At 45.7% G+C, this 20,181-nt stretch overlaps 1 protein-coding gene across 3 annotated transcripts in view; it reads right to left on the minus strand.

Moving 5' to 3' along the window:
* Nucleotides 1–20,181, minus strand: part of TBK1 (TANK binding kinase 1) — a 431,625-nt gene that overhangs the window by 77,450 nt on the left and 333,994 nt on the right. For all 3 annotated transcript variants that reach the window (XM_086919050.1, XM_086919051.1, XM_086919052.1), the window contains exon 13: nt 6,798–6,876. In XM_086919050.1, the coding sequence (XP_086775176.1) occupies nt 6,798–6,876 (79 nt within the window). The remainder of the gene's footprint in view (nt 1–6,797; nt 6,877–20,181) is intronic.

The raw sequence follows: 20,181 nt of genomic DNA on the forward strand, positions 1-20,181 counted from the left end.
GACCCGGAGATATCAGAGCGCTTTACATGAGGATCAGCGATTTACATGTTGCATAATTACATCAATTATAGGAGCCAGGTATAGACATAGGAGAAAAACGTATTACACAATAATATGGGTAATTAGCACGAGGTATAGCCAAGACACGGGGAAGAGGCAGGGGAGGTAAGGAATCACAGCGGGGAGACGAGGAAAACAATATCAGATGTCCAGCTGGGTAGGTGACGGCCGAGGGGGTGAACCAGAGCCAAACTCCTCTATAGCTGCATACGACAGCTTCACCGGGCATCGGCCAAGGTTGCTCGGGTTCTATTCAATTAAGCAGTGTGGCCATTGTTCTAGTGACTGCTAACAGCAGCTATCTAACAATTGAACCACTATTCAGTTAAAGTCACCACCTAAGTTAATGGATAGGTGTGCCACTGATATTTATTCAGTTGATAAGCGAACCACGAACTCAGCCTGTGCTGTTTTAGAGATGTACACCTGGAGTATCACAAGTGGGTTGCCATCCTGTTGGGCTTCGATAAACAAATATCCCCTTTTCTCTTCAATCTCTCGATTAATCAAGAAAGGCGCTCCTTGTTTAATCCTTATTAAGATGCCCCTTGACTGTGTTGCATAACCAACATGGTCTTTCCATTTACTTTGCAATTTCTTGTTCTCTATGCATGTAAGTGCATATCCTTCAACTAAGTGATACATGCACTCTCCTTTTGCAATGCACATAAAACCTGTATCTTTAATTCTCATTAAAATGCACATTTTGGTGCTACTATTAAGTTATTATGTATTCTCTTTTTGATGCTGTACTTTCTCTGAGACTCCATTTCCCACACCTATCTCATGCAATTGATTTAATCAGCCTATTCTGTAAATCCCATCTTAGTAGACTCATCTATAGCCCCTAACAATTCCTTCCTAGGGCTACGGCAGAACATCCCTAAGCCTATGCAAAGAAAAGTAAATAAACCAGTACCTGGTTCCTATACCGGTCTTGGAATTTCTATAGGAGAGATAATCTCCTAGCCAACTGCCTACTCATCCAGCTGCTTGTGACTGGCACCAATCCTTTTATCCAGCCTATAGTTTAATGACAAGCAAGGTGAAATCTAGATTCAAAGATTTACTCTACCACCCACCAACCAACACTATTCTACCAGATTTCAGATGATATCATCTGCAGTTCTTGGGGTCAGGTAAGACTGTTCTTTTCTAGTGGATCCGGACGCTTCCAAGCTTGCTTTTGAAGCTGTAGTGTGAGTCTATCGAGGCAGCGGCTGAATGTTCTAGGTTCTCTCACTTGTGACACCAAGGCAAGTCTCTCCTCTTCTGTGTTACCTTGTGGATCTAGGACATGTTGCGGTTGTTGACTGCGTCTTCTCCGTCAGCGCTGGATTTGAAAGTTCAAAGCTTTCGCTTTGCCCTGTTTGGCTACCCATCACAATTAATTAATTTCACTAAAGGAGCCCACTTAAACACCCAATAAACTTTATCCTATGCCATGGGGAGAAGGTATAGTGATCCTTGGGAGACAGGCCAGAAGTCATTATATTAGGGTATCTAATCTGATTCATCCACTTGCAAACACCAGATCCCTGGTGTCTCAGCACTCACATTCAGCCGATATCAGGCCACCAGGAAGGCCTCTGCGTGTTGCCTTGCCCTCATCCACCAGTCACTCATCACCACGCATTCCACTAAGAATTTTGACAACCATAACCACCAAGACTTACTAGATGGTAATGTTGGGGCGCCAGTTGGACACTTAGAACTACTATGCCATTATCTGTGGCTCATAGAATGGCGGTGGCAAAGACAGTGGTGCTACCGAGACTGCTTTATTTATTCTCTACTCTGCCTCTGTTGGTGCCTCATTGATTGTTTTGAGACGTGGAATCCCTACTATTGGAACTGATCTGTGGGACTGGTAGACGTAGAGTGTAGCTAAGTTGCAGGAAGGTGGATTCGCTGCTCCAGACTCAAGAGTTTTATTACTTGGCAGCAGAGTTGCAATGGATCAGCCATTGGATTTATTGTAGGTTGAATCCTGAAGGGGTTGTCATCGGTTAACCTCCTGACTTGCAGGACTTACCGCAGGTCCTCTTGGTTCCCCAGCATCGACTACATGCTGCCTCTCAGGAGCTCCTGGTGATACAGCAGTGCTGGCGACACTGTCTACAGCAAACTCTTGTCTCTGTGCCCTACTCGCCACATCTGCCACTAAGGTGGTTAAAGATAGTGGCTCGCAAAGGGGCGTGGGGGGGGGGGGGGGGGGGGGGGGGAGGGGAAGCGGAGTGGACTGACTTTGGGAAAAATCGTATAGGAGATCTGTATCAGGGCGGCGATTCGCACATATTTGAAGACTTGGAGAAGGAATTAGGTTTGCCTCGTGGCTATTTCTTGTTGCACCGGGCAATGGTCAGCATGATTAGAAATCGTTGGGGAAATGGAGACTTGGAACTTGCAACACACAAAGTCAGTCAACTGCTCTGTACAATGACGGGTCATGTAAAAGCAGTCACGTCCCTATATCAAGCCATATATAATAACAATATTACTTCCCTTACAGACTTGAAAGTGAAATGGGAGACGGATCTAGAACTACAGCTTACTGATACTGGACTGGGAGAAGATTCTAGCACACATACCCACTGTCTCTCTTAATGCTAGATTCAAATTAATAATTTTTTATTTTTTGCATAGAGCTTACCTTACACTCTGCCAGCCCAGGAATTAGGCACCATGCTATCAAGTATCCAATTTCCTTAATGCTGAACTTGCTTGCTCCACTGAGGTTGACCCATAGATTTCCTTCTTCTCTGCAATGCAGCTGCTGTTGTCATGCAAGCCCATAGTCCAGCCCTGTGGCTCCCTGGCAAAATGGAACATGCTTGTACCGCAATATTAGCCCCTGGCTTCTCTATTTGATCTCATGGTTCGATAGGTGGCGGGACCATAACTTGAATTAGGTACTTTTACGACTCACTTATTTCTAGGCATGATGTGTACCACCAAACCGCATACCACCGCGCTGAGTATGGTAACCATGTTGGCCTGGAGCACTGCAAGGTATGTCTTGAAGTTGTAGTAGAAATTAGTGTTAATTCACGTCTGTTCATGGATGTATGTGTGCCCCTGACTACTCTGCATGCCCTTCACGTATCGAGGAACACTTCCATTGCTGGCTAGTCCACCCAGATTGTGTGCCAGAGCTATATTTATACACTACACAGACCTTTTCTGCAGGCCCTGATCACAAATGAATCACGGTTGTTCATTAAATTACGAGTCTTAAGTGCAGATTCAGAACTAATTTCTCTTTTACTTCCTCCCTTTTCTTACATGTTCCCCATCACAACTATTCCTACAGGTGACTTTTAGATTACACATCTTTTAACTGTTTTAATTGTATTTAATTGTGTATAATGGGAATAATTCTAGCTATGTATTTGCAAAGATTTTAACTAATCAAGCCAAATAAAATATCTTATCTTATCTACAGGTTGTACTGTGTACTTACTTGAATTATGTATCTAGGCAAACAATGTTTTGTCCTGATGATGATCCCACATGTTTAGTGGATCAAAACATTGTTGAGTATGAGAAATTATTTCTTTGGGTGCAGCAGTGTTGTCTTTAACAGTGTGGCTTTTGAGTTTATACAATTCTTGTTGTCACAAACCTGTTTTTTTGGCCTGTTTGCTTGTAAAATACCTGTTGTGGTGTGCTCTGTAGGGGTAAATGCCCCTACATACCAATTATAATTTCTATATAAATTAACTATTGGTTAATTAATTGATTGAACTCTCCCTAGGCATTATTATTGTGTACCCAGAGTATTATTCCTCTTTATGTACAGTTAGGGACCCTTGTTCCTTATAGACCTTAAAGTACTCTTGGTCTCTAGGTATCCTTGGGTTTCCCTTGTCTGTCTGATACAGTAATCTGAGGAGAGCAGTACCCTCGCTTGGACCCCAAATTATGTTCTGGAGGTCTCTGCCTCCGACGGTACATGGTTGGGTAGCTTTAACCAAGATGATAATGCTTCCACAATCTCCTAATTCCTATACCTAGGAGCATGTTCCTTACCTTAGATGGTATGATGGGCGACTTAATATGGAATAATGGAAGACAACAGGTTGCATGAGGTATACTGATACACCCCACGGATAAAAGAGACTTAAATGCTCCAGATTTTGAGCTTTTTTATCATGCTGTGCAACTTCAATGGCCCGTCTGCTGGCAGCCATTTATTTTCAGGAAGGAGCCAATTATAGGTGAGACACATTAAGTATGATTCAAGCAATGTTTTTACCCAAATCTCTCTTGCAAAGACACTCAAATAAGCTACTGCGAATCGCTCACTTTAGTTATTGAAGCGCCCAAAATGTATCTACAGGCGTCCCAGCATATACACAGGGAATTCACTTAAAATGCATGCACACCTTCAGGAGGAGTGTAACAGTAAAAAAAGATGAGACATGGGAGATCTCAGGGATTCCTTATGTGGCTGACCTTTTCCAAGATGAAGCTTTGATCCAGCTTGACACCCTCGTTGGGCAGTAAGGTCTATTGACTGGCTGTTACATTGGTTTTATATTGTTACATCTAAAAATCTGAATAACACAGTTAATAATGGTACTATACTCATAAGGAGATCTAAAAAGGATTCCTAGGCCGCAAAAAGTCAAGCAAAGCACCTACACTCTGTGCTCATCCTGCCACATCAGCATAGGGTAAACGTGCATGCCACAGCCATGTCACACATTGATGATGCGAAAAGCCCAGTTGTAGGGCACTGGCAGACAGATATAAATAAGAGTGGCTAGTAGGCAACTCTCCCTGTGAAAACAGGTAAAAATGCCTATTCTACAGCCTGGTGTACTTGACGGAAGTCATGATCAGTAAAGGAGAGTGCATACAGTGTGCAACTCCAGAGAACAAAGCCCGGCTATGGTTCTACTCAGTGTCACAGCTGGCCCTCAGTGTACCTTCATGACTGACCTGTGCACGGATCGCAAAAATCCAAAATAAAGCAAACTTGCTCTGGGGAAGTTGGGCAGGGGTGTTCACTTGAGCAGGGGAGCTTTTTATTTCCAATAGACTGGGTGTAGCATTTTCAATGTTAAATTTAATATTCCATGAACTGCACAAAGGACGGATGTAGTAATTTCTTTAAGGGATTTGAGGTGGGCAGAAATGAATTGCTGAAGCAAAAGAGATGAGAATGGGGTATCCAGGAATAGGAGGAGGCTGGAATCCTTGCTTATCGCAGACTGTATATACATCTTTGCCTTAGTCTTTAATCACTTCACCAATGGACGTGATGAAGGAAAACTGAGAAGATTGAGATGGAGGACTATTTGCTGAATAATTCCAATCCAGTATTGGCCTTCAGTCAACAAAGTCCTTCAGCACCCTTGAAAACATTACCTCCCAGATAGTCTGATAACTTCTAATGAGACAGACATTGAAACTCTCATCTTTGAAAACGTGGACCCTAGATAATTACGGCTGCAGTGTGAGATAATCTATTGCCAACTCTGCCACATCCAAGAACAGGTCCTCCAATGAGAAAAGGGTCATGATGATATTAAATAAAAGATTCTTTATGCAAATACAATGAGGTGTCTGTACATGAGTCAACCACTCTATATATTATGTCATTTGTGAGACCTAATGGCAAACTGATAATGTGAAGGGACAAGAGTGAAATGAAATCTGGAGAAGTTTTCATCTCGTCATTTGGAATTGGTAGTTGTTAGGACCATACAAATAGCCTCTGGGCACTACCACAGCAACACAGTGTAATGTCATAGAAACTAGTGCTCAGAAAAGGAGTTCCATCGGAAAATAAGAGAGAAAACCAACGACCATCTCTTGAAACCTGCCTACTACCTTTCACTGATAATTTCACTCTTGTCCTGTACTGCAATGATCAATGGCCACGTCATGCAGCTACAGTAATGACATGGCTTTTAAATGTCATCAGGAATTAAATCTACAGAAACAGGATCTAAAGTTAACAGTAATTTTTTCTGTGAGGGGGATAGTGTCAATTTCAAATGAGTAAAACACATATTTGAAAGGAAAAATAAGGCTGGAAGAGAAAACTGATTAAGACAGCCAATGTTTCCTTTTATGGCTTCTGTTTTACATGTTATTAGCCTGCCGTTTCATATTTTAGATAGATGATGTTTAATATTGTGCATCCTGTATGTTTCCATTGCCCGTCTTTATGGTCCATGAGACCAGCTGAGTTAGTAAAAACATCGGGGCTTCATCCTTGTACAAATAAATATACAGGTTAACATTTTATTAAAAGTAGTGACTGATAATACGAATGAATGCAACAGACATAATCTCTTCTCTCACTTGGCCAAATCACTAGACGGCAGACAGGAAAAAAACAATACCCTTTGAAGTATATTGGGATTTTGAGACTGGAAGGTTGTGTGTTTTTTTTATCCATTACAAAACAAAAAGACCATTAACACCATTTCAGAGCATTTGTTCTTCGAAGGGCAATCGAACTATTACAGAAGAGCCATTTAGTGTTACCTCCAAGAAAACAACCTAAGGGTCGTCACAATCTTTATGAAAACCTTGTCTATAATTTATGGCTTATGTATTTCCTCAAGCCAAATTTGAATTACACCAAGTAAATCAGGCCAGCTTTGTCACTTCCCAAAACTTGTGTGCTATGTGTGAACTTAAGTTAAACTATTTATAATCCTTATTTCTTTTAACTGAATACAATTTTCAAAAGTACTAAACACCCAAAAAGATCTTACCCGGCGAAATTTGGTGTGAATATCTGAAATGTCATCAAATTCGGATGCTTCCATATTTATCTGGATTAGGTTTGCAACTCTGTGTATACAAAAGCAGTTAGTACGAAAATAAGATAATGAATAAGCACTTTTTATAAAATTCATTTTTACCATTAAAATGCATGCTTTCTTGTAAAATCAACATTACGTAAAGTACGTTTTTACAGTTGTACAACAATAAAGCACTCTCAAAGCACCACAGTGCCAGTTGACACGCTTGTCAGACATTTTGCTACTCACTGCAATGTGCCAGACTTCAAGAATGTGAAGCATTTAAATGAAAAGTACCAAAAAAATGACTAAGGTTATTTTCAGTTTTAAATGAGATTAGAAGCAGTTGGGCAATTACATATCTTGGAAACAAAGTGGTAATGTTGATGTCTCCATTTAATTTCACTAATTTAAATGTGAGCCTTGTTTTAACTGCTGTCAGATAAGAGTAAATGTGCATTTAATTTGTGTTTTTTAGGGGGTCTTGAGCTTCTCATTTTGAACAGGAGAACAAATGTGCATGAATATAATAAACATTCTTAAGTATGGATGTGTATGCTTATGTAGCTCATATAACTGTAATTCTGTCCACAGAGTTCAAGAAAAGAGAGACCCAGACTGAAATGAAACAGTCACAAAAATGAAGGTAAAAATGATGACAGGACAGTTGCTGAGAATCGAGATAAGGGACAGTTTGAAAGGTATATTATTATGCATTTTTAAAAGGAAAGTCACGATGGAGTGAGGAAACCTTCAAAGCCCAGCATCAGTGGGATCCAGATGGCTGCTCAGTTAACTCCCCCACCCCCCCCCCCAAAAAAAAATCAGCACTCGGATTGTCACAGTTGCAAACAGTGTGTAGAGGCAACAGTCTCTGTGCCAGTCATCAATGACCTGTCAAATAATGCAGGCAGCTCCCAGTGTCCTGTATTTAACTATTAAGAAGGAACAAGCAAAGATCTCCTGCCACTGTCCTCTGTGGTCAACATCACAGGCCACCGAGAAACGGTCTTGCTCAAAGCTGCACCAGTTACACCTATGTGAATGCGAAAATGGAATTAGGGAAACTTTGCAGTGTCTCTCAATTGTTTTCTTAATTTCTTAAATAGCCCCTTTTACTTGAGCTCTTGGCTAAGGCAGAGAGGTGGGTAAAGACATGAGCACAAAAAAACCCTTTGCACCCGTGGGTAAAACATTTAACATCAGTGGGCAAAGCAGTTACACACACTATCCTGGACCTTTGGCAAGGTGAGAGCAAAGTAGTTGAAACAAGTAAATGCCCCTCTGCTCTTGGGCCAAAGGGGGGGCAAGGGGGAAGGGGAAGTTAGGAGGCAAAACAATACTCCCTTGGCCTTAACAGAGGATGAAGGAGAAATATATCCCTCACAAATTTGATCAAGGATAGGGGTGGAATTATGCACACATCGAACCTTGGAAAGCTGGCAAGAAGGTTAGGTGGGCGGGTGGGGGTAATAAGGACCCGGCTACCACTGGCCATGGCAGAGTGGTTTAAAAACATCCTTATTTGCATCTTTTGAATCAACACTTGGGAAGAGGTGAAGGAGAAATAAATAACGGTTGAAGAAATTAAGGTAAACTTGTTCCTGGAATTGGGTAAGGTGGGATTGGGGCAAACAAAGACACACCCAATGGCTAAAGGCAATGAATACCATCACCCTTGGGCAACTTGGGAAATAAACAAAGACATGGAACAAGGTGAAAAGGGCACATGTAACCCTCTCGGCCTAGGGGAAAGCAGATGATCTTATACACACCTATCCCGACCTGGACAATGCTTGGAGTGTATCCTACATCTATAGGCAAGATGGGGAGACAAAAAAGAGCACCAATCCCTGACACAATTTGAGGACTGAAAAAGATTACAACTCTCACACTAGAAGTTAAGGTCAGCTGCACTATGAGCTTTTTTAAAATAGTGAACATGGTCCCGGAGCAAGAGCTGGCTTACCTACCCCTTGTTTGCCCTCACTATTTTTCAGCATTATGAGGCATAGCACAGGTGAAATCTACCCTGTAACCATGTTGACAAAATGCCATTAGGATACCGGAGAGTGCTAAGTTACCTACAGATGTTTTGACCCCAAAAATTATTAGCATGCAGAAGGTCCTGAAAACAGGACAACTGACCCAGCACCCTTTTCGCCATCTAAAGAAAAAATTAAATCCCTTGCAAAAACTAAACTTTAAGTGGATTCATGTGTGACAGGTGAGTAATAGGTTAGGCCATAAAACTTAACACAAATCATAAAAAACGAATTAAAAAGTTACAGTAATACTCTTATCGCTCAACATTACCACTGCAATTCATTTCACACAAAGTACCACACTACAATATAAACAGTATCACAAATTGCATCTCTTAAAAAAAAATCACAATTCAGTAACATCTTCCACAAGTTATGGCGGGCGGGAGTTAAGGTAATATGCAGAAGCTCTCAGTTTCATCATCCTCTCTCAATCTCAACTTCTACCCCTAACATCATCAGTACCAAAGTATGCTCCAAAATAAAGGTGACACCCCTAAAAATAGGTCCAAACCTGTAGCCATCAAACTTGGCTATCCAAATACTCACCACTCAAACAACAGGAACACCAGCCTCAGAACCTCTTGGCGACTTCCTCCGTTGTCCAGGTGGAGGAGCTTTCTGGCCACTACTGACACCTCCATATCACTAGTCTTAGTTTCTGGAGTGTATAACTAATTAAAGGCACATCTCCATATGTGGAGCTGAGGTCAGCCGGTGGCAGTGGCTGTCCTTATTCCGCTGACGCTGTGTGTACATAGCTTGCACTGCAGCGCTGAAGTAATAGCGTTTTTTAATGTTGGCGATTGAAGCTAATTTTAAAATTTGAGTGTATTGCTGTGTAACTTTTTAAATACTGTGCCTCACCTGGTGGCTGATCTAGGGGTACTGTGATTGACGAAACTCCCGCCCCGGTCCGCCGCGTCCATCTTGGGCGTTTGTTGCGGAGGGTGGAGGAGGAGCCCATCACTTCCGGGCTCAGGGCTCTAAGATCTGCGCTCTAGTCACGCTGTACCGGTTTTACATAAATACTCCCTTCTAGTGCACTCGCGCTGTGGAGCTGAGGTCAGCCGGTGGCAGTGGCTGTCCTTATTCCGCTGACGCTGTGTGTACATAGCTTGCACTGCAGCGCTGAAGTAATAGCGTTTTTTAATGTTGGCGATTGAAGCTAATTTTAAAATTTGAGTGTATTGCTGTGTAACTTTTTAAATACTGTGCCTCACCTGGTGGCTGATCTAGGGGTACTGTGATTGACGAAACTCCCGCCCCGGTCCGCCGCGTCCATCTTGGGCGTTTGTTGCGGAGGGTGGAGGAGGAGCCCATCACTTCCGGGCTCAGGGCTCTAAGATCTGCGCTCTAGTCACGCTGTACCGGTTTTACATAAATACTCCCTTCTAGTGCACTCGCGCTGTGGAGCTGAGGTCAGCCGGTGGCAGTGGCTGTCCTTATTCCGCTGACGCTGTGTGTACATAGCTTGCACTGCAGCGCTGAAGTAATAGCGTTTTTTAATGTTGGCGATTGAAGCTAATTTTAAAATTTGAGTGTATTGCTGTGTAACTTTTTAAATACTGTGCCTCACCTGGTGGCTGATCTAGGGGTACTGTGATTGACGAAACTCCCGCCCCGGTCCGCCGCGTCCATCTTGGGCGTTTGTTGCGGAGGGTGGAGGAGGAGCCCATCACTTCCGGGCTCAGGGCTCTAAGATCTGCGCTCTAGTCACGCTGTACCGGTTTTACATAAATACTCCCTTCTAGTGCACTCGCGCTGTGGAGCTGAGGTCAGCCGGTGGCAGTGGCTGTCCTTATTCCGCTGACGCTGTGTGTACATAGCTTGCACTGCAGCGCTGAAGTAATAGCGTTTTTTAATGTTGGCGATTGAAGCTAATTTTAAAATTTGAGTGTATTGCTGTGTAACTTTTTAAATACTGTGCCTCACCTGGTGGCTGATCTAGGGGTACTGTGATTGACGAAACTCCCGCCCCGGTCCGCCGCGTCCATCTTGGGCGTTTGTTGCGGAGGGTGGAGGAGGAGCCCATCACTTCCGGGCTCAGGGCTCTAAGATCTGCGCTCTAGTCACGCTGTACCGGTTTTACATAAATACTCCCTTCTAGTGCACTCGCGCTGTGGAGCTGAGGTCAGCCGGTGGCAGTGGCTGTCCTTATTCCGCTGACGCTGTGTGTACATAGCTTGCACTGCAGCGCTGAAGTAATAGCGTTTTTAGGTCGAGCGACCTATCTCAATGCCCATGGGCATTGAGAGCGGGAGCTCGATATAAAGTGGCTTATACAGAGCTTACCTAGATCGGGCGATTCCATGAAGTGCCCGTGAAAGCTCGCTCAATGCGCATGTGCGTTGCCATAAAAAGCGCGTGCACAGACACCAACCTCCCTCCCACAGTCATCCCCCAGCGTGCGCTGTGCCAACAAGCCTTTGAAGTGAAGCTTCAAAGGCTTCACACGTTTCTCGCATTTCTCCTCCCTCCCTCGCCTCCCTCGCCCTTCAGCGTGCCTTTTCCCAATGTCCATTTATTTATTATTTTTGTTGCTTTCCCTTTGCTCGACTAATAGCACGGCGTCTGTGAAGCGGACGCCTTACTTCATGTTTTGGACGGCATTTATATTACTGCCGCCTTATCTTTCCTTTCCATCGCTGCCTCTATATTTCTGGCTTTCTCCCTCCCTCCTTGCGATAGGAGCCCTCCTCCCACCCTCCGAGCACAAACGCAGTTTACACAACCATTCATTGACATGTGAGGTGACATTGTAATTGAAAACAATTTAGAATATGCATTTTCATGCCTATGTAGACAATATCAGCGTCATCTACCACAAAAGAAGAGTTATTTGAGAGAAAAGGTGTGCAGTTTAAAAAAAATATATATTAGCGTGTTGCAATACTTTATTTTTACTTCAATGTATTAACTAGAAGCAGGGCCTGGTTTTATATAAAATAGCCGGGCGCCAAGCCTCTGCTGTGCTACCTCAGTGCTGTGGCTATCCTGCCGGGTGATCACTGTGTTTTAAAAAAATCCTAATGGGTAAACTATAGATTTCACGTAAATCTGTTACTGATGCAGCATCGCGCTACTGAAGGACAACATAGTGCACTTTCGAAAACACATGCACCAACCAGTTCAGAGTTGTTTGGGATTTTGCAAACAGAACAAGTAATGACCCCGCCAGCCAAACTTCGACCAGAGTATGGATGTCATTCTTTCGGGCTGTGTGTTTATTCTTTTGTGCTGCTTTTTAGACTTGCGGACTTTCAAGACCTATTGATGATTTCATTTTACACCGCCTTATTTGTAATGGGAAGGATGGTGCGCAAAGCCTGTTTGTCAAATCCTGCATTACTCTACGTGCGTGCGTGTGAGGGCCCAGAACAGAGAAAGGGTACATGCTTGGAGAGTTTCCCTACTCCGTTACCCTGCTAATGAATCCATTTATGTCCTCGGAGGGTTTCGGACGGGGCAGAGGTCAGTGGTGGCACAGAAGCAGAGTTTCACCAGTTGAGGCTTGCATGTAGCCGCTACCACAGCCTCGGTGTCGGGACCTTATAACACGAGCCCGGTCACGAGCTCCTCTCCTCTCTTAGCCTCTGCTCGGAGGTCGTCTGATAAACTGCCCACCCGCGCACCCCTGTCACTTGACCTCTGTTAACAGCCTGGTGCGAAACGACCACCTTCCTGGTTTAGAGACAAATCCCGTCTCGCCCCGTGCGTCCGACCTTCATCGTGTTAACAAAGGTGCACAAAGCCCAGCGCCGCAGCGTTTTTAAGATTGCTAAAAAGTCAGAACGCATCTGCTAGTCGCCCTGGCCGCCCACTTCACTCAGTTTTCAACAAGGAGTAGTTTACTGTGTGGACGTATTCAAACACAGCCTGCCCTCTCATAAAAGTATTGTGCATGATATGTGAAACATATCACATGGGGCTACTTACTGGCACTATCTGCAGTTCGACACAAGATTTAATCACACCAGAGGAAGTAAATGAGGTGCCGCTCCAAATTCCATGAGCAGGTTTCAAAAGAAGCTCTCAGATTGCAGCTTGGCTCATTAGCACAATAAACCTGCAGATGAAACTGTTCAGCTTCTTTTGAAACAAGCTCGTGTAGAAAAGAGTGGGGATAATTATTTGTTTTATCTCTGTGCGCAGAGTGACGTCTTTCAGCTTCACCATTTCAAGAGATAAACAAGCGCTCAGTTTCATCTGTGTATGACCTGCCGGGATCTAGGCAGAATCCTAGCATGTCGTCCTAAACATTCATCTTTCCAATGTTGGTACATTGTTCAGGGCTCTCCACTGAATAAGAGAAATGTTGAATAAATATGTTTTATGTGAAGAACTTTGGATTACACGATAGTAATGTAGTTGAGCTCCTCCTGTGTGGCAGCATATATCCCGGTTGGTGCAGACTTTGACTGTCGTCATCTGTGCATGCCATGCATCACCTCTCAGGTTTTCCCCATCTGACTCTCTCCCTCACACACATGTTTGCACCGCCCCCTGTGACGTCACGTCTCACTCTGCAGACCTGCATGGACAGGCTCCTTTGCTCTTTAAAACTTGTCCTTGCTGAAGTTGCATCTGCCAACACCTGCTGAAAGGGGGTGCGCACTCCGAGCAAAGGTATCACTTCATCGCCACTGTTTGCAGCAAATGGACACTTTTTAAAAAATCCAACCCTGCTCTCTAGAGATGTGGCCTAACGACCAGAGCTGCCATCTAAGTCACGTAAATACAAAACATGTTGCATTCCAAATGCTATAGGTGTCACATTTGCGAAAGTTATAACTATTGGCATTGTAAATGACAAAGCTATCAATTTAGCAATTTTCAAAACCAAGAAATAAATAAAATATTTGTCATTTACAAGACCAATAGTTCCAACTTTTCTAATGCGAGACCTATTGCATTTCCAATGCTTGTTTAATGTTGGCGATTGAAGCTAATTTTAAAATTTGAGTGTATTGCTGTGTAACTTTTTAAATACTGTGCCTCACCTGGTGGCTGATCTAGGGGTACTGTAATTGACGAAACTCCCGCCCCGGTCCGCCGCGTCCATCTTGGGCGTTTGTTGCGGAGGGTGGAGGAGGAGCCCATCACTTCCGGGCTCAGGGCTCTAAGATCTGCGCTCTAGTCACGCTGTACCGGTTTTACATAAATACTCCCTTCTAGTGCACTCGCGCTGTGGAGCTGAGGTCAGCCGGTGGCAGTGGCTGTCCTTATTCCGCTGACGCTGTGTGTACATAGCTTGCACTGCAGCGCTGAAGTAATAGCGTTTTTTAATGTTGGCGATTGAAGCTAATTTTAAAATTTGAGTGTATTGCTGTGTAACTTTTTAAATACTGTGCCTCACCTGGTGGCTGATCTAGGGGTACTGTGATTGACGAAACTCCCGCCCCGGTCCGCCGCGTCCATCTTGGGCGTTTGTTGCGGAGGGTGGAGGAGGAGCCCATCACTTCCGGGCTCAGGGCTCTAAGATCTGCGCTCTAGTCACGCTGTACCGGTTTTACATAAATACTCCCTTCTAGTGCACTCGCGCTGTGGAGCTGAGGTCAGCCGGTGGCAGTGGCTGTCCTTATTCCGCTGACGCTGTGTGTACATAGCTTGCACTGCAGCGCTGAAGTAATAGCGTTTTTTAATGTTGGCGATTGAAGCTAATTTTAAAATTTGAGTGTATTGCTGTGTAACTTTTTAAATACTGTGCCTCACCTGGTGGCTGATCTAGGGGTACTGTGATTGACGAAACTCCCGCCCCGGTCCGCCGCGTCCATCTTGGGCGTTTGTTGCGGAGGGTGGAGGAGGAGCCCATCACTTCCGGGCTCAGGGCTCTAAGATCTGCGCTCTAGTCACGCTGTACCGGTTTTACATAAATACTCCCTTCTAGTGCACTCGCGCTGTGGAGCTGAGGTCAGCCGGTGGCAGTGGCTGTCCTTATTCCGCTGACGCTGTGTGTACATAGCTTGCACTGCAGCGCTGAAGTAATAGCGTTTTTTAATGTTGGCGATTGAAGCTAATTTTAAAATTTGAGTGTATTGCTGTGTAACTTTTTAAATACTGTGCCTCACCTGGTGGCTGATCTAGGGGTACTGTGATTGACGAAACTCCCGCCCCGGTCCGCCGCGTCCATCTTGGGCGTTTGTTGCGGAGGGTGGAGGAGGAGCCCATCACTTCCGGGCTCAGGGCTCTAAGATCTGCGCTCTAGTCACGCTGTACCGGTTTTACATAAATACTCCCTTCTAGTGCACTCGCGCTGTGGAGCTGAGGTCAGCCGGTGGCAGTGGCTGTCCTTATTCCGCTGACGCTGTGTGTACATAGCTTGCACTGCAGCGCTGAAGTAATAGCGTTTTTTAATGTTGGCGATTGAAGCTAATTTTAAAATTTGAGTGTATTGCTGTGTAACTTTTTAAATACTGTGCCTCACCTGGTGGCTGATCTAGGGGTACTGTAATTGACGAAACTCCCGCCCCGGTCCGCCGCGTCCATCTTGGGCGTTTGTTGCGGAGGGTGGAGGAGGAGCCCATCACTTCCGGGCTCAGGGCTCTAAGATCTGCGCTCTAGTCACGCTGTACCGGTTTTACATAAATACTCCCTTCTAGTGCACTCGCGCTGTGGAGCTGAGGTCAGCCGGTGGCAGTGGCTGTCCTTATTCCGCTGACGCTGTGTGTACATAGCTTGCACTGCAGCGCTGAAGTAATAGCGTTTTTTAATGTTGGCGATTGAAGCTAATTTTAAAATTTGAGTGTATTGCTGTGTAACTTTTTAAATACTGTGCCTCACCTGATGGCTGATCTAGGGGTACTGTGATTGACGAAACTCCCGCCCCGGTCCGCCGCGTCCATCTTGGGCGTTTGTTGCGGAGGGTGGAGGAGGAGCCCATCACTTCCGGGCTCAGGGCTCTAAGATCTGCGCTCTAGTCGCCCCTACCCCTCCTTTAAATGTGTAGAGGACCGCGTCCGCGCAGCGGACGCGTGCAGCGGGCGCGCCGGAAGCGAGCCGAAGTCGAGCCAAAGTCCAGCCCGTCTGCGCCCGTCCGCGACAGGACGGGGCGCGGGGCTAAGGACTCTGGCCGCTTATCACCCCCTAGGATACGATATGAGAGTTGGGAGCTGTTAGCTCTCTGTCCCGAGGTTGCCCCCAATTGTTTACACACCTCGGAAGCTCTATCCCTACGGGACTGCCCGTGGTGTTCTTTCAAGCCCTCTATCTCTGCTAGGAAGGTGCCGGGCAACAGGCAGGTTAAGGCGGGATTGGTCAACTGTCGCTCGCTCAGTAAGCATAGCACTCAAATATACCATCTACTTGAGGACGAGGACTATGACATTATGTTCTTTACTGAGACGTGGCTAGGGGGCTCATCTGATCCTGATATCATAGAGTCCATGCCCCCCGGATTTTCCTTGGCCAGAGTGGATAGAACGGAAGGCAGGGGGGGGGGATTGCTATCGCCTCCAGACTGCCTTTCCAATGCTCCTTAACACCCCTTACCATCAATCATTCTGAAGCGGGTGCTTTCACCATTAACTTTGGACCTCAAACCTCTCTCTCAGGCATTCTTGTATATAGACCACCTGGTAGGATGTTTGATTTTAGCTCCAGCCTCATGGAGGTTACTGCTCACCAAGCTATTAGGAAAAGGAGTTTCTTTGTGCTCGGTGACATGAACGCTCATTTCAACGATCCACTGGATATGGAAGCAAAGGATATTTGCTCCAATCTCCGCTCCCTACAGCTTGATCTTATCAATCAGGACCCTACGCATAGATTAGGGAACCTTTTAGACCCCATTTTTGGATATCGTTCTGGGGTACAACCTCTCACTCCGATCCCGGTCCCCTGGTCTGATCACTTTGTGATTCCGTTCCTGATTCAGATTGCAGAGGCGGAGTCTAGGAGAGATTCTGAGCAGAGGTATCAGCGACGGAAATGGAAAAGTTTTTCGCAGTCCACCTTCAATGAACTAATTACAGTAGGTGGTCCATTAGGAGGAGTGGACTGTGAAATGGCCCATCATGAGCTACATAATCGCATTTTAGGTGCACTTGATAAAACGGCCCCCATGCGTAATGAGAGAAACACGAAGAATGTGAGGAAAACCTCCCCTTGGTTCACTCCGGAACTTCAACTTGCGAAATCTGCTTGCAAGCAGCTGGAACGTGAGTGGCGAGTCAGCTTCTGCCCGGAGATTAAAACAGACTATAAGAAAAAGCAAAAAGAGTACTATAAGGCTATAAGGGTCTCTAAAGCCACACACTATAAAAATCGCATTGCGGAGGCTGAAAACTCTTCGAAGGAACTTTTTAAAATTTTTAAAGAGATATCTGTCATCTCGAACAATAGTGGGCCTTCCGCTGATTCAGTGGAAACCTGCAACAACATTGCTCATTACTTTGCAGGTAAAATTTCGGACATCTATGCCAATTTTACGGGTAATCTGACCAATGGCCCTGATTTCGACAGTAGTAGGGAGGTGGGTTTATTAGATTCTGAATTACCCAGCTTCCATGTCCCTGCTGCGGAAACACTAGTCACTGTATGCAAGAAGGTTAAATCAGGCTCCCCCCGTGATCCGGCCCCCCCCAAAATACTCAATGCCAGTCTGGATGTGCTAGAGCCTCTGTTCAGACATGTTATCCAGCTGTCTTTCTCTTCGGCCACCCTTCCAGGAGACTGGAAGAAAGCCATAGTTTTGCCGATAAAAAAGAAACCTAATGTAAGCCAGGATATAATGGAAAATCTCCGCCCAATCTCCCTTTTACCTTACTTAGCGAAAGTGACGGAAAAACTGGTAAACACTCAGCTTATGGAGTACTTAGAGTCAAACAATATGTTTCATAGCTCTCAGTCCGGCTTTCGAAAGAACTACTCCACTGAGACTGCCCTGCTGAGAGCAACCGAAACTTTACGGATTGGTGCTGATGAGGGTAACACTATGGCACTTATCATGCTAGACCTCAGCGCCGCATTTGACACCGTGGCACACTCCACCTTGCTACGGTGTCTGAGCAGCGCTGGGGTTACCAAGGCAGCTTGGGGATGGCTCAAGGACTTTCTCTCTGACCGTAGTTTCCAGGTTCAGAGAGGTATGTTCCTCTCCAACAGCGTGGCCTTAGAACAGGGGGTGCCTCAGGGCTCTGCCCTGAGTCCCACCCTGTTCAACCTGTATATGGCTCCATTGGCAGCTGTTGTTCAGTCATACGGCATAGATCTAGTATCTTATGCCGATGACACGCAGCTGCTCATCTCCCTGTCACAGTCACCAAAGTTAGCAGCTGCCAATTTTAAAACCTGCATGCAGGAGCTTGCTGGCTGGATGAATCAACACTGCCTGAAGCTCAATGGGGCTAAAACGGAGGTGCTAGTGATAGGGGGAGATGGGGCGAGCTGGACTCAGGAATGGTGGCCGCCCTGCCTTGGCTCTCTGCCCATCCCATGCAGTGAGGCCAAGAACCTGGGGGTCTGGGTTGATCCTAAACTCTCGTTTGAGAGTCATGTTGACAAATTGGTGGGGAAATGCTTTGGGGTTATGAAGACCCTAAATCGCACTCTGGACCTACTGCCACTTGAGGCCAGACGCATTATGATCCAAGCTCTGGTCACTTCTCGTATGGACTATGCGAATGTGCTGTTATTAGGAACTACGGAGAAGAACCTGAGAAGACTGCAAGTGCTGCAAAATACGGCGGCCCGTTTAGTCCTCAGACTCCCCAAAAGAACAGCATCCAAGCCTACTTTGGCTGCCCTTCATTGGCTTCCTGTAAAGAAAAGAATCCTCTTTAAAGCCCTCCTTTTTTGTTACAGGATAACCTCTGCAGAAGCGCCAGGGTATTTGAAGGATTTGGCTATCCCCTATCTACCCCAAAGAGCACTTCGCTCGGCGGGTATGGGTCTCCTTACAGTTCCTCGTGTAAGAAGAGCCAGGATGGGAGGCCGCTCCTTTCGGGTGCTGGCAGCCACCCAGTGGAACAGCCTTCCACCTGTGATCAGACTAGCCAATACTGAAACTATGTTCCGGAAACTTTTAAAAACACATCTGTTTGCCCTGTAGGGATAGATGCCCCTCCCCTTTTGACTCTCGCTCCACAGCGCGGGGACACGCCGTGATGGCGTCACCAGGCGCTTTAGAAACCCCTTTATTATTATTATTATTATATTTAAGTTTTTGTTGGGCACAAATGGCAAAATAAGTAGGGGATTTTGCTAACTGTTGTGGCTCAAAACAGTTTTTTGTGCTTAGCTGTCCATCTTGAGAACAGCTTCAGCTGGCTCAGGTGAGAAATGTTGAGCAAGTTACTTACCTTTGATAACACACTTTCTGGTAGATACTATCTAGCTGGAGATTCCTCCCCTATTGAATATTCCCCAGATGTCCGACTGGGTCTGGAAACTTTTCAGCAGTACCCCCGAGCAACAGTAGGTTGTGCCATGCAGCACTGCACTAATGGCATTTTGCTCTAGAAATTACTAGTGGAGCCTATACCACAGTCACTCCTGCGCACTGATTTCAGTTGCTTTGGAAGCTGCTTGTGCCCCCAGTCACAGAGCCCCAATATACTTAGAATCTTATTAATGGATAGAGTCTAATCACAGAACATGGAGGAAGGGAGTGTTGATGAGGAATCTGAGACTAGAAAGAGTCTTTACCAAAAAGCATTATCAAAGGTAACCAACTTGTTATTCTGAAGGAGACTTCTAGCTGCAGATTCCCCATCTTTTAACCTCTTTGCTGCGGCGGCAATTCCGCCGCAGCGCTAGGGGGGAGGAGGGGCCGCGCGGCACTCCCATGCTCGTGACGGAAGCGCTCCGTCACGAGCCTCGGGCGCGCTGTGCTTGTGACGGAGCGGTTCCGTCATGGCCCCGCCCGCTCAATAGAACGCGCTGCGCAGGCGCAAAATCAGCGACGCCCAGGCGTGCCGAGCGGGCCATGACGGAACCGCTCCGTCACCAGCATAGCGCAACCGAGGCTGGTGACGGAGCGGTTCCGTCACCAGCATGGAAGGGGTTAAATAGATACCAAAGCAGTGGGTTTGTGAATGGGCTCAAACCAGAAAGCAGGCAAAAGGCCCCTTTTGGCGAACCTGATTGTCCAGACAATATGCATCATGAACGGATGGAGAGACGTCCATGTAGCCGCATGCCCAGGACATGCACTCTGTGTATTATTGCAGTGTTAGCAGTTTTGGTCCTGGTGGAATGAGCATGCAGTCCTTCCAGAGGGTGCTTTTTGGCCAATTCTTAGTAGGTCTTAATGGAAAGCTTAATCCAGTGGGTGATGGTTTTCTTCCGCACCGCCTTGCCTTTTTTTG

The sequence above is a fragment of the Lissotriton vulgaris genome, chromosome 1_1 (genome assembly GCF_964263255.1).
Source record: "Lissotriton vulgaris chromosome 1_1, aLisVul1.2, whole genome shotgun sequence".
Classification (NCBI taxonomy): domain Eukaryota; kingdom Metazoa; phylum Chordata; class Amphibia; order Caudata; family Salamandridae; genus Lissotriton; species Lissotriton vulgaris.